Below are 15,264 nucleotides of genomic sequence, written 5' to 3'. Positions count from 1 at the left end.
AGCTGAGCTGTCTTCTCCCCACCCAGCCTGAGCTGTCAGGTAAAGTTGGCAGGCTTGAGCCGCCCACCATTCCATTCTTCCCAGGTCCCCAGGCACCACCGCCATCACCACCTTCCCCCTCACACGCTGGCCCCTCTCCCCAAAGCCAGGCATGACCGCAACATTTTCCTGAGGACCGGGGAAGAGGGCCACCCCCAAGGGGCTCTGCTCTCACAGCTCAAAAGGAGGGGAAGCTGTCACTCTCTCCTCCTGGGGCCTGTCCCCAGTGAGAATGGCAAAAAGAGGGGCATAAATTGTGTGTGTGTGTGTGTGTGTGTGTGTGTGTGTGTGTGTGTAGGGGACGGGACATGAGAATTCCTACAGTTCCTCTCAGGACTGGGAAGAATCCATCTGCCCTGAGGTCCAGAGGTCTGCCCTGAGCACATGGTCTCAGGAAGGAACAAGAGAGGGTGCAGAGAGATGTTCAGGAAGGTTTCAGAGGCCCTAAGGGGGAGGCAGCAAACCTCGGGGTCCTTCCTACTGTGAAAATTTTGGTGTTTCCAGAGTTAGTGACAACTCTGTCGTCTCAGGATAATATGCCTGAGCCATTCACACCCACCTTGAGTCACCCACCCCACTATTTTTTTTAATTGAATTAAATTTATTTATTTTTTTATACAACAGGTTCTTACTAGTTATCTATTTTATACACATCAGTGTATACATGTCAATCCCAATCTCCCAATTCATCCCGCCACCAACATCCCCGCCCCTCACCCCTTTCCCCCCTTGGTGTCCATACGTTTGTTCTCTACATTTGTGTCTCTATTTCTGCGTTGCAAACGGTTCATCTGTACCATTTTTCTAGATTCCACATATATGTGTTAATTTACGATATTTGTTTTTCTCTTTCTGACTTACTTCACTCTGTAAAACAGTCTCTAGATCCATCCATGTCTCTACAAGTGACCCAATTTTGTTCCTTTTTATGGCTGAGTAATATTCCATTGTATATATGTACCATATCTTCTTTATCCATTTGTCTGTTGATGGGCATTTAGGTTGTTTCCATGACCTGGCTATTGTAAATAGTGCTGCAATGAACATGAGGGTGCATGTGTCTTTTTCAATTATGGTTTTCTCAGGGTATATGCCCAGTAGTGGGATTGCTGGGTTATAGGGTAGTTCTATTTTTAGATTTTTAAGGAAACTTCATACTGTTCTCCATAGTGGCTGTATCAATTTACATTCTCACCAATAGTGCAAGAGGGTTCCCTTTTCTCCACACCCTCTCCAGCATTTGTTGTTTGTAGATTTTCTGATGATGCCCATTCTAACCGCACCCCACTATTTCCCTCTGTTTTGTGTTGGTGGAGACGGATTTCACGAGGAACCCCAAAGAGTCCTCTTTCCATGCCTCTGCCTCTGGCATCTATCTTACGTTTATGTCTTCCCACCTCTCCCCTCTAATTCCACCTGGGAAGTCCTCCCTTCAGTCTACCCTCCATCCCTCTGGCTGCAGCCGCCTAAGTTCCTCAGTCTTCCGTCTCAGCCTATCTTATCACCCCTTCTGAGGGCTACACTCCAGTTCGGACAGGCGAGATGAAGGAGTTTGGGGGAGACAAGGGACGTTTGGAAATGACCCTAGGTCAACCAGAATGCAGGGGTTCGGTGGCGCTCCGGGACTACAGCCCCCAGCATGCGCCAGCGGCCGGAAACCCCGCCCACCGCCTCCCGGTGCATTGTGGAGGATGAGGCAAGGCTGGAGGACCAGACTTTGGCTAACCCGGCGAGAGCGCTAAGTCAACGCTCAGGGTAGCAGCGGTCGGAGCGGTTCGGTGATGCAGGCGGCGAGGATGGCGCCGAGCATGGGGCGGCAGCTGCTGAGGTTGGGGAGCGGGAGGTGTGTGTATGACAGGGGGTAAGGGGGCAGTGGGCTCGGACACCGGGCCAGGACTGAACCCCTACTCCCCACAGCTCGCGGTCCAGTGCGCTCCTTGGGCAGCCCCGGCCCGGCCTCGCCTGGCGACCCTATGCCAGTGGGGCCGCCCAGGTAAGTGACGGCCACCTTCGAGGGTATGAGAGCGGGAAGCCGCCTCGGCTCCCACCTCCCCGCCGCCGGCAGGGGTCTCCCTCTTGGTCCCAGTCACCTGCCGATCGCCCTGGCGCCGAAAGTAGGGGAAAGGGCAGACCAGGGTGCCCTGAAGATGAAACTAGGGGAAAGGTGGCGGATGCGCCCTCGCCTGGCACCCAGCTCTTCCCCTTTGCTTTCCTTGGTACTTTGGAATCCCCTTCCCCGGCCTCACTAACCATCCCTTTCCCCAGGCGGCTGTGGAGAAGTCCGAGTCTCTCTCTTCTGAGGCTTCGACCAGGGAAAACCGGGCCAAGCCGGTATGTGGCTCGAGCCCGGGAGGAGCTAAGCCAGGGACAGACCCACCCCACACTGCTCCCTGAAACTCCCTTCTCCCTGTGCAGGAATCTAAGTCCTTTGCTGTGGGGATGTTCAAAGGCCAGCTCACCACTGATCAGGTGTTCCCGTACCCCTCTGGTAAGGAAACGGATAGGCGGAGCTGGATAGGGATGGGGCGTCTTCCCCTGACCGCCTCGCCTGGACTGACTTGCCCGTCCCTCTTGCCACTCCAACCCCTGCAGTGCTCAACGAGGACCAGACACAGTTTCTTAAAGAGCTGGTGGGGCCTGTGTCCCGATTCTTTGAGGTGAGCAATGCCAGCCTGAGGAATAGAGCTTGGTCCCTGATGGGGTGGGAAAGAGGATAAGGAGCTTAACAGGAGCCTGGATATGAGATCCTGTGCCTTCCCCAGGAGGTGAACGATCCTGCCAAGAATGACATGCTGGAGCAAGTGGAGGAGACCACTATGCAGGGTCTCAAGGAGCTGGGGGCCTTTGGTCTGCAAGTGCCCAGTGAACTGGGTGGTGTGGGTCTCTGCAACACCCAGGTGAGGGAGCTCCCTCGGTCACCTCCAGTGTCCCAGTCTACACCTCACCCCTGGAGCTAAGGTCTCTACCAAGAGCTGCCCTGGGGGCCTGTGGGATGTTGACTGTTACCACCAAACTACTTGCAGTTCCCAAGGGCCATGGACCTCACCCAGGGTCCCAAGTCCTAATGAATCGCTAAGGTGGGGACTGCCTGAGGGTAGTGTAGGGAACCAACCTCCCACAGAGACCTGGAACAGACCTGCCAGTGTCCTTCTGCCGTGGCCCCACTTGCTCTGCCCACTCTCTCTGCAGGGATGCCCAGGTCGGGCTCTGCCCTGCTGCCCACGCTTTCCTGCTAAGGGCAGGTCCCCACGTAGCCAGTTACAGCCCCAGATGCCTGTTTCCCCTCCAGTATGCCCGCTTGGTGGAGATCGTGGGCATGCATGACCTCGGCCTGGCCATCGTCCTGGGGGCCCATCAGAGCATCGGTTTCAAAGGCATCCTGCTCTTCGGCACAAAGGCCCAGAAAGAAAAATACCTCCCCAAACTGGCATCTGGTGAGGCAACCCTAGGAGACCCAGAGATCGGGAGTGTGCTGGGCCTGGCACAAATTAGGCTGCGTGGTACTTAGATCACCACACAGCTGGGTGTGTTGGCTGGGGGAGATTCTGGGTAGACATCACAGTGTGCTGGTGGGGAAATACGAAGACACTGAATATCGCCAGAAGCGTTAAGGGGGAATACCTGTGTGGGTGGGTGGGCACTAAAGGGCCTTTCCTGCCCATCAGAACCCAGTGTAAAGGAGCTCTCTCTCCAACAGGGGAGACTATTGCCGCTTTCTGTCTAACTGAGCCCTCAAGTGGATCAGATGCAGCCTCTATCCGAACCTCAGCTGTGCCTAGCCCCTGTGGAAGATACTATACCCTCAGTGGAAGCAAGATTTGGATCAGGCACTCTTCTCCCACTTTTCCCTCCTCTCCACCTCTGCCCACGTCCAGGCCCCACTGCTCCATCCTGACTGCCTCTCACTTTTCCACAGTAATGGAGGCCTAGCGGATATCTTCACGGTCTTTGCCAAGACACCAGTTAAAGACACAGCCACGGGGGCCATGAAGGAGAAGATCACAGCTTTTGTGGTGGAGAGGAGCTTTGGAGGTGTCACCAAGTGAGTGGGCTGGGGAGAAAGAGGTAGAGCCAGGGAGAGGGCAGTACTGAGTTCCAGGGCAGATGGCTGTCACAGGTCACTCTGGGGATGGGTGCAAAAGCCAGAGCATTTGGACGGCATGTTCCTTTTAGGCCTAGTATGCATGCAACTGACCTAAAGTTTGGCTTCAGCGACCACTGAGCCCATCACACGACAGTGGGATAGAGCCAGGCCTCCTCAGCCCTCTGGGCATGCCAGGGACTGCTGCCTGCGCCTCCTACAGGCTGGCTCATAATGAATGAATGGCTCACCCACACACACCCAGTGGCAACTTCTCCACCCTGTCTGTCACAGCGGGCCCCCTGAGAAGAAGATGGGCATCAAGGCCTCAAACACGGCAGAGGTGCACTTTGACGGAGTACAGGTGCCGTCAGAGAACGTACTGGGTGAGGTGGGGGGCGGCTTCAAGGTCGCCATGCACATTCTCAACAACGGAAGGTTTGGCATGGCTGCGGCCATGGCAGGCACCATGAAGGGCATCATTGCTAAGGCGGTGAGTACCCTGCCTGAGTCCCTAGCTAGCCTGAATCTAAGCCTAAGTCACACTGTCTCCCTTTCCATGTGTCCCTGGTCTCTTGCAAGCCCTCCCTCCACCAGAGGCCCCTCCCCTGCCAACAGCTCCAGACTTGATAGCTTAGGTCTCCACCCAGCCTGGACTGAACTCTTGGCCGTGGCCAAAGCCCACCCATCCCAGCGCAGCCCAGCCCCTCTCCCGGAAAGAGGAGACTAAAGAACCACAGCGGGACACACGTGCCCTCTTCCAGGTGGATCATGCTGCTAATCGTACCCAGTTTGGGGAAAAAATTCACAACTTTGGGATGATCCAGGAGAAGCTGGCCCGGATGGCTATGCTGCAATATGTGACTGAGGTGAGGGCCACCCCCCTCCCCGGAGCCCTGAGGCCTTCTTCCCGGTTGGGTCAGACTACAACCCCCAGCAGCACCTGGGGCAGTGGGTCTCCAGCTTTACACCAATGCCCTAGGGGATGCGGGGAGGCATAGTCAGCTCAGCTTCCGCAGGATGGAGAGAGGCATGCTGTTCTGCCGAGGTGCTTCCAGAGGTCCCTGAAATTTGGTCTACCCCACCCCACCCTTACTCCTTCTTCACCCCTTTCAAGAAGTCAAATGCCTGCAAGCCCCTGACGAACTGACCAGGGAACCAAATATTTGGACATGCCTGACACACGGCATTGGAAGGTGAAGGCGAGGGCCACAGGGCGCCAGGGCAGACCCAGTCTTGTAGATGTGGGTGATCAGGTCGAGTCTGATGCAGCCCTTTTCCACTTCCCTTCCCGTGTCCCAACCTCAGTCCATGGCGTACATGGTGAGCGCCAACATGGACCAGGGATCCACAGACTTCCAGATAGAGGCTGCCATCAGCAAGATCTTTGGCTCGGTGAGGTCCCAGGCCTGGGGGGAGGGAGAGCCCGGTTTGGGAGCTTGGCTCCAAACCCAATTTTGGGTGTTTTCTTTGTCCCTAGGAGGCAGCCTGGAAGGTGACAGATGAGTGCATCCAAATCATGGGGGGCATGGGCTTCATGAAGGTACAGAACACTTCTCTGCCGAGGCCGGCTGCAGCGGGCCAGGAGGAGGCGGCGGCACGTCCAGCATGGGTGTATGATCTGTCTTCCCCTGTGGCAGGAGCCTGGGGTAGAGCGTGTGCTCCGAGATCTTCGCATCTTCCGGATCTTTGAAGGGACGAATGACATTCTCCGGCTGTTCGTGGCTCTGCAGGGCTGTATGGTAAGAGGGAGGAGAAATGGGGGGAGGAGCTGGGCAGGACAGCCGAGTCCTGACTATTGGACCCTCCTCCCCCCACAGGACAAAGGAAAGGAACTCTCGGGGCTTGGCAATGCTCTAAAGAATCCTTTTGGGAATGCTGGCCTCCTGCTGGGAGAGGCAAGCAAACAGCTGAGGCGGTAAGCTTAGGGGCCAGGGCAGGGCGGGGCGGGGTAGGGCAGGGTATGGCAACTAACCAGTCACCCTTCCCCTTTCTCTAAGGCGGGCAGGGCTGGGCAGTGGCCTGAGTCTCAGCGGCACCATCCACCAGGAACTGAGTCGGAGCGGTGAGCTGGTGAGTAAGTGGTCAAGGTGGGGGGACAGTCTGCGTCGAAGACTGACAGGGCTGGGCCCCACTCTGAGCCCCGGGCACCTTCCCCATCTCTTTAGGCAGTGCAGGCTCTGGAGCAGTTTGCTGCAGTGGTGGAGACCAAGCTGATAAAACACAAGAAGGAGATTGTCAGTGAGTGAGCTCTACCCCATTCCCGCCCCCCACTTTCCTTTCCCTCCGACTAACCACCCCCCAACCGCATCCCATCTACCTGACAGACGAACAGTTTCTGCTGCAGCGTCTGGCAGACAGTGCCATTGACCTCTATGCCATGGTGGTGGTTCTGTCCAGGTGAGGAGGCAGTGGGGGAGGCCTGAGCTGCAATGGGGGCACTGGGGGTCCTGGGCCAGGCTCACAGCCCAGATTGGTTTCCTCCTACTTCCCCCCAGGGCCTCAAGGGCCCTGAGTGAGGGCCACCCCACAGCCCAGCATGAGAAAATGCTCTGTGACAGTTGGTGTACTGAGGTGAGATCCAGGGCTACCAAGTACGGGGGGCGGCAGGGGGGCCCTCGAGGCACAGGCCTGACCCCTCCTTCCCCCTCCCCAGGCTGCAGCCCGGATCCGGGAGAACATGGCTGCTCTGCAGTCTGACCCCCAGCAGCAGGAACTCTTCCGTAACTTCAAAAGCATCTCCAAGGCCTTGGTGGAGCGGGGGGGCGTGGTCACCAGCAACCCCCTTGGCTTCTGAATACTCCCAGCTAGGGCCTGGCCCAGAATATGCCTTCTCCCAAGCCCAAGCCCAGGCCCCTTCTGTGCTGATCCTGGTTCTGCCTTGAAGGGGGCCTCGGCCCAGGACGGTGCCTACTCTCAGAGGGAGTGCTTACCACCTCACAAATAAAGTCTCTAACAAGTCATGCTCTGCTGCCGTACCTCTGTCCTTTCCCTTGCTGCCTGCCTCCCTCCCAAAGAAAGGAGCCAGAGGCACGGGGAGTTTGCCCCTATTGCTTTATTTGGTGTTTTATACAAGTGACTAAAATAAATAGAGTAACAAAAGCAGCTACACAGCCCCCAAATACCCCAGCTTTCTTTGACTGCTGTCTAGGGGAACCAACCCCCTTCCACTTGCCAGGGTACCACCGACTGACCACCCTCCCACCCTGTGCAGGACAGAGCTGACTGGGCAAATGGAGTAGGAGATCACATTTTGGGGTTAGAAGAAGGGGCCCAGGAGACAGGGATTCTTCATACAAAAGAGAAAACGTCTAGTAAAAAAATAGTCCCAAAAATGTAAAAAAAGTCTATTTTAACCCCCCAAAAAGGCTTATAAAAAACAATAAAGCTAAAAATAACCAAAGGTCCCTTGTTGACCCCTGAGGGAAGGGGGAGGAACCAGGCACTGCTGGAAAGAGTCACAGTGGCAACAACCTCACAGCAGGCAGCAGCCCACAGGACAGGCTGAGTCCAGGCACCAGAGGAGTAATGAGCACGTGACTGACAAGACACCCAATCACAGGACAGGAGCACCAAGCACTGACAGGCCAAGGTTGGAGATCCAACATGGCCCCACCACGCGCTCTACATAACATCCACAAAGAACTCACTGGGGTTGCCCATGGCCATGTGGAAGCTTTGGCGGCTGGCCGTCAGCTCTGGGGGCACGGAGCCCAGGTCTCTGACTGGAGGGGCCCCTGGAGGCTGCACTGCTGGAGGGACAGGGGGCGGGGGAGGGGGCATCATGACCACCATCATGGGGTTATACGGGAGGGCCATGCCAGGAGGCGGGCCATAGGGATGGAGCCCTGGGTGGGCTCGGAGATTGGGAGCACCTCCTGATGAGCCCCTGGATGGGGGAGGGCCCCCATCACCAGTCCCACCAGGTTCCCCGCCCCGCCGAAGGCTGCCGCCCCGGCTGGAAGGCTCAGACTCACTGCCGCTGCCAGACTTGGACTCAGGGGCCCGCTCCTCAGGCCTCCCTGTGCGCCCCACCCCCCCATCGCTTCGTGTCGACCCACTGCTCCGGCTCCCTGTGGGGGGAGAGGGGATGGGAGCAACTGAGCCCCAGCCCAGGGTCCCTTGGCCTCCCCAGTCCCCGCTCCAGCCTCTGCTCCCTGGCTTCACCTTGGTGCCCACGTCCAGGCCCCAGCTGTACGGGGATCTGGCGGTGACTTACCCTCACTGTGCTGGCTGCTGGCACTGCCTCCGCCGTAGGTGTAGGACGAGAGCTCGTGGTAGGGTGGGGGCTGGGGACTGTATGGGTGCGGGGCTGGGTACTGGTAGGAGAAGGTGGGCAGCAGGGGCCAGGGCGTGGCCCCGGGCAAGGGAGCCAAGGTGTCCTGGTCCGAAGCGCCACTGGAGCCATCGTTGTCATTCAGAGACAGGTTGACTAGGTCTGGAAACCAAGAGAAAGACCCAGGATCACTGCTTTAAGAAGCCAGCACCCCAAGACATCGAATGAAGAGGAACTGGGAACCGTTTCCCCACAACCATCCATGATGGGGGTTAAAACGAAGGCCTCGGACAGGAAATGTCCCACCGGCCACAGCCATCAGGGCAGGAACTCGGCCAGGGCCACCACTAGTCCCACGTGCTTCTATGTGACTCAGGAAAAGCCGCCCTCCCCACCAGCAGACACAACCCTGCACGTGACGCACAGCTCGTCCGGGAGAACACCGGGGGACGTCAGCCCCCACGCGTGTCACCAGCCAGTGCAAGGCCCAGCGCAGGACGCACGCTGCTCAGCGTCCACGGTGGCCCTTAGGCCTGGGGTTGGAGAGGCAGGACGAGGCGGCCAGATCCGCTCTCCCTGGGCTGGGACAGGGGCACTCACAACTCTCACAGCCGCCACTGAGGTCTCCAAAGACATAATAGCACTGCTCAGAGAAGGTGATCTTGTTCACAGTGTGCCGGATGAGGCCCGCCTTGAGCAGCCCGCTGGCATACTTTCGGGCCTCCCGCCGCTCAGGAAAGCCCTCCACGTGATGGTAGAGCCAGTCAACCACGTCCGAGCCTGGATCGCCCAGGGCAAAGAAAGGCCTCAGGTTCTCCTCCCCAGCTCCTGCCTCACCCCTGCCTGGACCACTCCCAGCTGTGGCCTCCTCCTCCCCACACCACCTGCCCAGAGCCCAGCCGTACCCAGAAAGGCGTTAGGGATGGTGATCTTGAGCCACATGCGGTCCCGAACTTCCAGTCCAGACTCTGGAGCTGCCATGGCCTTGGTCACAGATGCCATGTCTGTATGGATGGAGAGGCCCCGGCCCTCACAGCCTGACAAAGGAGAAACAGAGGAGCGGTGGATTCACACCACACTGGGTAGTCTTCCAGGGATGCTGGATGAGGTGGGCCTGGGGGCTCACCATCCGGAAGAGAGGACCCAGATGTGATGGTGCTCATGGACGAAGAACCTGGATAGGCTGGGAAGGTGCCAGTCAGCGCAGCAGAGTGTGAGACCCAGGCAGCAGGGTCAATCGGCTGGATGGGCTCATCTGGGAGAGCGAAGGCCACCAAGATGGTCACTTCCCAGTCCCAGAGAGCCAGCCCTGTCCCTCCCCGAATCAGACTCCTGTCCCAGCCCCACCTTGACCCTCACCCACCCACTCCCTGTAGCCTGGAGGCCAAGGGTATCCACACCCGCCCTGTCCTCCCAGCTACAGGTCCCTGAGCATCACTCACTTCGGGGGAGAGTGAAATAGGCCTGGGGAGAGGGATCCCAGCACTTGGCTACAGTCAGCACGATGGGGCTGTGAGGAAGAGGAGGCCAGTCAGGCTGGGGTGAGGGGAGAGGCCTGAGGAGTGGGGAAGCCTGGAATGAGAATAGGTGAGGGACAAAAAAAGGAAAAGAAAAAAGGAGCACAGACATGGCTGGGCCAGAGAAGGTAATGGTGGAAGGCTCCACAATGCGGGTGACTCACCAACACGGGTAACTCTTAAAAACACACTGCTGAGTAATTCAAGTGAGTACACGCTGCATGGTCCCATTCAGAGCAAGTCCGAAAACAGGTAAAACTAAACTGTGTTGTTCAAAAACACGTGTATGGCCGGTGAAACAACGACCAAGCAAACCATCGTGGCGATGACCAAAGCATCAGGAGAGTGGTTACCTCTGGGGGAGTGAGGAGGGAGGGAGTGGGAAGGGACACCGTGAGGGGCTCTCCGCGGGTCAGAAAGCTTCTAGGTCATGATCTAGGCGGTGGCGACGCAAACACCCACTCACTCCAGACTCACTTGTTACGCGTTCTTGCTCTATGTATTTTTTTTGGGCAGCGCCGTGCGGTATGTGGGATCTTAGTTCCCTGACCAAGGACCGAACCCTCGCTCCCTGCAGTGGAAGCGCGGAGTCCCAACCACTGGACCGCCAGGGAAGTCCCATATTACGTACTTTCTGATGAGCGTTATGTTTTACCACTTTTTAAAATAATAAAACGAAAGGTGAAAAGGCAACGAAAGAGAACCAAGGACCTGGGACCAGCTCGAAGGCTCACCCCGGCTTGTGCACGATGTCCCTCAGCACCCGCACCGCATCATCGTTGCTCATGTTCTCAAAGTTCATGTCGTTCACCTGGCAGGAGGGGCGGTGGGTCAAAGGTGGGGGAGAGGGGCTGAGGGCCCCGGCCTGGGTCAGCGGGTGGCCCCGCCCCAGCTCACCTGCAAAAGCATGTCCCCGGGCTCAATGCGCCCATCAGCCGCCACAGCCCCACCCTTCATGATGGAGCCGATGTAGATGCCTCCATCTCCCCGCTCGTTGCTCTGACCCACGATGGAGATGCCCAGGAAGTTGTACTTCTCTGTGGAGGGAGGCCATGTGACGAGAGGAAGGCCCAGCCTCATGCCTCCCAGGGACCCTGGAGACCAGGTCCTCCCAGCCCCCAGGGCCCGGGCGCCCTCCATACCCATGTTGAGCGTGACTGTGATGATGTTGAGAGACATGGTGGAATCGGTGACGCTGCTGAAGGATGAGGCCTGTGGTGGGTAAAGGGGAAGGAGCCGGACTGCCTCCAACAAGCCGGGACAAGCCCCAGCATTCTCCCTGTCTGGGCCTTGTACCCCCGAAACCAAGGCCCGTGCCCCCAGCTCCCCCGAGGTCCAGCTGCCCCACAAGAAGCCCCTCACCCTCTCCAGGCGGGGTGGCCGCTGTTTCCTCCGCCGCCGGTGGCGCTTGAGGAGGCGGGAGGCGCTGCTCTGCTCCGTGGAGCTGCTGAACCTGCCGGGAGGTCGGGCGGGGAGCTGGCCGGGCGGTGGTCGCGGGGCCAAAGGAGAGGACGGGGTGGCGGTGGGGGGGCACCCCGGGGAGGCCTACGGAGCCCCACCTGCTCATGGTGTCCTCCTCGTCCGAGTCCCCCAGGCTGGTGCTCTCCAGCTCACTGGTCATGAGGGTGGAGGAGCTCTCGTACCCTGCCAGGTGGCGCTCCAGCCTCGAGGGGCCGCTGGGCCGGTGGCCCCCCGCTGAGGGAGAACAGGAACCTCAGGAACCAGGACTCGGGCTCCTCACCCTTGTCAGGGCTTTGGGTCGGAGCCGACCCCTCCCCAACTCCCAGTCTAGCCGGCCTCCAGGCCTGGCCCCCCTCACCGCCGCGCTCACTGCTGTCTCGCCTGCGAGGTCGCTCCCGCCTCAGAGACACCACTGACTCTGTTTCTGTCTCGGGCTCCAGATTTTCCCGGCTGCTAGACACGTTAGGGCTAGATGGGCAGAGAGGGTTTCCCACCTGCGTCAGTGGGACAAGGCTCCTAATCGTCGGCTTCCCCTCCCAAGGGGCTTGGATTCCCTCCTCACCTCCCTCCCCTGGACTCAAGAATCCCAAGGACTCACTGGAAGGATGGAGGCCTGGAGTCTCCAATGCCACTGGTCCTCTCTGGTGGCAGAGGGGGTACAGGTGGCGGTGGAGGCACCGGGTCTGTCCGAGGCTCGTGGGCTGGGGGGGCCATCTCAGGTTGGGGGTTATCTGATGACACTAACTAGAAGAATGCAAGTGATTTGAAAAGAACAACAACAAAAAACGGCTCAATGAGGAATATGAGAGGCACATGAGATGAGAGTAAGAGGAAAGACTAGAAAAGGGGACGGCGCCTGAGAGAGCCCGCAGAAAAGCACAAAAAAAGCGGCAGCAAGCATTAGAGGCTCCAGAAGGAGAAGGCTGAGGAGCTCCAGCTGGCTGGCTCTCCAAAAGGTAAGGAGGATGGGAGTTCCCTGGCAGTACAGCGGTTAGGACTCGGCGCTCTCACCGGCAGGCCCAGGTTCAATCCCTGTCGGGAAGGCCACACAGGGCATGGCCAAAAACAAACAAAGAAACAAACAGGTAAGGAGGCAAAGAGCCAGAGCTTCCGGCAACTGCGAGGGGGCGGGCACAGGCTGAGGCTTGGAGGAGTTTGGCAATGCCAGAGGGACTCTCCGGCAGGGCCCCTTACCCAGGATACCACCCTTCCGTTGAAGCAGGGAAGGCGAGCATTGTCATCTGAAATCTCTTCCTTCACCACCCTGCCGAGAGACAAGGTAAAGGTCAGTGAGACTGGACTGGCTTCCCCCATTCCCACCCGCATTCGAAGTTTCTCCCAATCTTCATCCAGCTCAAGGATGTGGCTTTTCTCCAACGTTGTCCGAGTCCCCTTCTCTGACGCTGTAACACTTACACCTAAGAAATCACCAAACTCAATTCCCTTTTCTTATTTCTCCTTCTCTCCCCAGCTCATCCTCAGGGGCTCAGCGCTGTTCCAGAGATTTCCTAGAGTCTGATTCAAACCTCTCAGTCCAATTTCAAAGGCTTCCCGTAAGGTTGCCCCAGCTGCCCCAAATATCTAACCTTAGGAGCTTGCAGGCAGCCTCCCTCCAACTTTCACCGTATTCCTCACACAACTTCCCCCAAAGGCTTTGGTCCTCATCTACATCTCTACTTTTATGCTTTCCTTAGTTTTCTCTAACTCACTTTCAGAGAGATGTCCAAATGTCTGTCTTCCCCTAGATAAAAATACCCATTAGACCAAAGAATAGTACTTCCTCACTAGACTGAGCTCCCAAGCAGAGGTGAAGCCCAGATCCCCATTCTCCTGTGCCTCACCTGGCACAAACTCTGCACTAAGCAATCTGCTCCTCCTGACAGACCCTAAAGCCCAGTCCTGGGGGTCACCTCTCCCATGGGTTCCTTCAACAGACCTTCTTTTCAATCACCAAGTGAAATCATCAATGCCTGTTTTGTTCAACACCATGTCCCTGGCCACAGACCAAAGTACCTGACACTTCGTAAGCATTAACAAATACCTGCTGGCTAAACTAATAAACGTATAAACTATGACACACTCTGCCCTGAACAGACTCTCACACACACTCACCCCCAAATTGGGATATCTGGTCGGATTAACCCTTTAGCCTAATATGGTTCTAAGAATGTGGATATATGTCAACTCAATCCCACCTATTATCAATGTGACAACACAACCCAGTCACTATCAATCTGTCTCAGCATAACGTTGTATTCTTCACAACATAATCCAGTCTCAGCATAGTCCAGCCTTCCAAGTGATTCTATCCTGTATTATCATAACCTAGTTTAAGAATTAGACTCAATGCTAATAAGGGCAATGACCACACACCAAGAACGTACCATGCACCTGTACTAAGCATTTTACTCTGGTTAACTCCATTTCACAGATGAAATCAAGGCACAAAAGTTGAATAAACTACCCCAGATTATAGTGCTGACAAATAGAACATTGAAATCCAAGGTAACCCCCAAGACAGTACCACCTTCCCAACGTCCAACAGTGTTTCTAGGTAAAGCCCAGTCTGTTCAGCTTTCCTATAACCCAGGCTATCCCAGCCTGATCCAGCCTCCCTTCAAGAGCTGAGACTGAGGACCAAGAGAGCACAGTCCCAAAGGCTATAAACACAAAAGGGCCTACTCTGCATTATTTAAAGTCCCGGTCTTGCCCAGACTGTCCCAAATTACCCCAGGGTAGCCCAATCTATTCTACCACGTGCAGCTGTCTACACCAATATAGACTAGAATATCCCAATACAGCTGACTGTACCAGCTGTATTGGTACAGACCCCGTCAGCCCCGTCTGCCCTTGTATTGAGTGTCCCAATAAAAACTAGGCCCCCAGAGAAACTAAGATCAATCAATAGAACCCGCTGGAGACCAGAATGGCATCCCAACAGAACACTCTGCGTTAGTACGGACTAGACTGTCCCCAAACTATCCTGTCTGCCTTAGTATAGGACAGAACATCCCAAGCCTGCCCAGTATAGCCCAATCTACATCAGCAGAGTCCACAATATCCCTACATAGCCTGTGTGCTACAGGACTACTCACAATGTAGTTACCAGCGGAGAGATCAATCTACCTCAGCACAGACCAGAACACCCAAAAATAAACCAGTGTGCCCCACTCTATTCCAGTATAGCCTAATCTTCTATAATCTGGTTTAGTATATCCCAGTCTGTCCTCCTACAGTTCCGCACGCCTCAATCTGTCTAAGCATAACCTTGTCCGTCCTGGGATAGCCAATCTACACGAGCATAGTAAAGATGTGCTCCACTATAGCCCAGAAAATCCCAGCATGTCCCAAAGCAGACCAGTGACCCTCAAAATTACCCAACCCACAAAAGCACAGCCCCCGTCGTTCCTAGTCTAGGCCTCGCGCTCACCCGAAATCCTGATCCATAGACTTGAAAAAGTACTTAGCGCCCGCGGGCCGCTGCAAGACGCTCTTGAAATCGCCGAGGGTGATGCGCTCGGCGGGGACGGGGATCTTCACCAGGTAGGGAGTCTCTTCTTCATCCAGGTGGTAAATCACCTTCGTCTCCCCGACACCACCGCCCCCAGCGCCGCTGCCCGCCATGGTCTCGCCCGCGCGCTCCCGGGCTCCGCCGCCCACCCAGCGGGGCTGATCGCCCCCGCCGCGCCTGCGCACTCCCACGAACCGACGCGCGAGCAACGCGACCGACCCAGCGTAAGAAAGGTGCAAAAGGGAAAAAGACAAGGCTCAGCGGGGTGACGGCGTGGGGGGGGGGGCGGTGGGGACGGGCCGTGGGGCGCGACCCAAAGCCGCGGGCTCCGGCGCCGCAGCCGCCGCAGACGTCGCGAGGGCTCTCCAGCGCCCCGCCC

The 15,264-nt window shown here is 57.0% G+C and overlaps 2 protein-coding genes across 7 annotated transcripts; one reads left to right on the top strand and one right to left on the bottom strand.

Moving 5' to 3' along the window:
- Positions 1–1,749: 1,749 nt before the first annotated feature.
- On the top strand, positions 1,750–7,085 carry ACADVL (acyl-CoA dehydrogenase very long chain). The gene is made up of 20 exons (XM_079905358.1): positions 1,750–1,882; positions 1,957–2,032; positions 2,305–2,370; positions 2,455–2,527; positions 2,632–2,696; positions 2,802–2,936; positions 3,329–3,473; positions 3,737–3,866; positions 3,956–4,081; positions 4,415–4,613; positions 4,885–4,989; positions 5,429–5,515; positions 5,601–5,663; positions 5,761–5,862; positions 5,941–6,038; positions 6,121–6,193; positions 6,289–6,361; positions 6,448–6,520; positions 6,619–6,694; positions 6,777–7,085. The coding sequence occupies exons 1-20, from the start codon at positions 1,821–1,823 to the stop codon at positions 6,915–6,917; spliced, it is 1,968 nt and encodes a 655-aa protein (XP_079761484.1). The 5' UTR covers positions 1,750–1,820; the 3' UTR covers positions 6,918–7,085.
- Positions 7,086–7,141: 56 nt separating this feature from the next.
- Positions 7,142–15,228, bottom strand: DVL2 (dishevelled segment polarity protein 2). Of its 6 annotated transcripts, none has more exons than XM_079905346.1 (15): positions 14,805–15,228; positions 12,569–12,638; positions 11,973–12,118; positions 11,745–11,842; positions 11,473–11,608; positions 11,276–11,366; positions 11,056–11,125; positions 10,811–10,950; positions 10,648–10,724; positions 9,839–9,951; positions 9,523–9,651; positions 9,302–9,433; positions 8,997–9,176; positions 8,340–8,558; positions 7,142–8,193 (listed from the first exon to the last, which is right to left on the bottom strand). In XM_079905346.1, exons 1-15 carry the CDS (start codon positions 14,996–14,998, stop codon positions 7,745–7,747), a joined length of 2,244 nt encoding a protein of 747 aa, XP_079761472.1. In that variant the 5' UTR covers positions 14,999–15,228; the 3' UTR covers positions 7,142–7,744. The 6 variants fall into 6 exon arrangements, with proteins under 6 accessions (XP_079761472.1, XP_079761473.1, XP_079761474.1 ...); XM_079905347.1 differs by having other exon boundaries at positions 7,143–8,193; positions 9,839–9,906; positions 11,733–11,842; XM_079905348.1 differs by having other exon boundaries at positions 7,143–8,193; positions 9,839–9,906.
- Between the last annotated feature and the right edge of the window lie 36 nt (positions 15,229–15,264).

Source organism: Stenella coeruleoalba (assembly GCF_951394435.1).
Source record: "Stenella coeruleoalba genome assembly, chromosome: 19".
Classification (NCBI taxonomy): domain Eukaryota; kingdom Metazoa; phylum Chordata; class Mammalia; order Artiodactyla; family Delphinidae; genus Stenella; species Stenella coeruleoalba.
This window is presented reverse-complemented; position numbering and strand designations above follow the sequence as displayed.

What these genes read in the sequence shown, in the direction of transcription:
- ACADVL (XM_079905358.1), top strand. Translation starts at nt 1,821, where the DNA reads ATGCAGGCGGCGAGGATGGCGCCGAGCATGGGGCGGCAGCTGCTGAGG. An exon ending in CTGAGGTTGGGGAGCGGGAG is followed by an intron (nt 1,883 to 1,956) that starts GTGTGTGTATGA and finishes TACTCCCCACAG; the next exon opens with CTCGCGGTCCAGTGCGCTCC. An exon ending in GGGGCATGGGCTTCATGAAG is followed by an intron (nt 5,664 to 5,760) that starts GTACAGAACACT and finishes CCCCTGTGGCAG; the next exon opens with GAGCCTGGGGTAGAGCGTGT.
- DVL2 (XM_079905345.1), bottom strand. Translation starts at nt 14,998, where the DNA reads ATGGCGGGCAGCGGCGCTGGGGGCGGTGGTGTCGGGGAGACGAAGGTG. An exon ending in ACGGAAGGGTGGTATCCTGG is followed by an intron (nt 12,119 to 12,568) that starts GTAAGGGGCCCT and finishes GCATTCTTCTAG; the next exon opens with TTAGTGTCATCAGATAACCC. An exon ending in CACAGTCACGCTCAACATGG is followed by an intron (nt 10,951 to 11,055) that starts GTATGGAGGGCG and finishes CTCCCTCCACAG; the next exon opens with AGAAGTACAACTTCCTGGGC.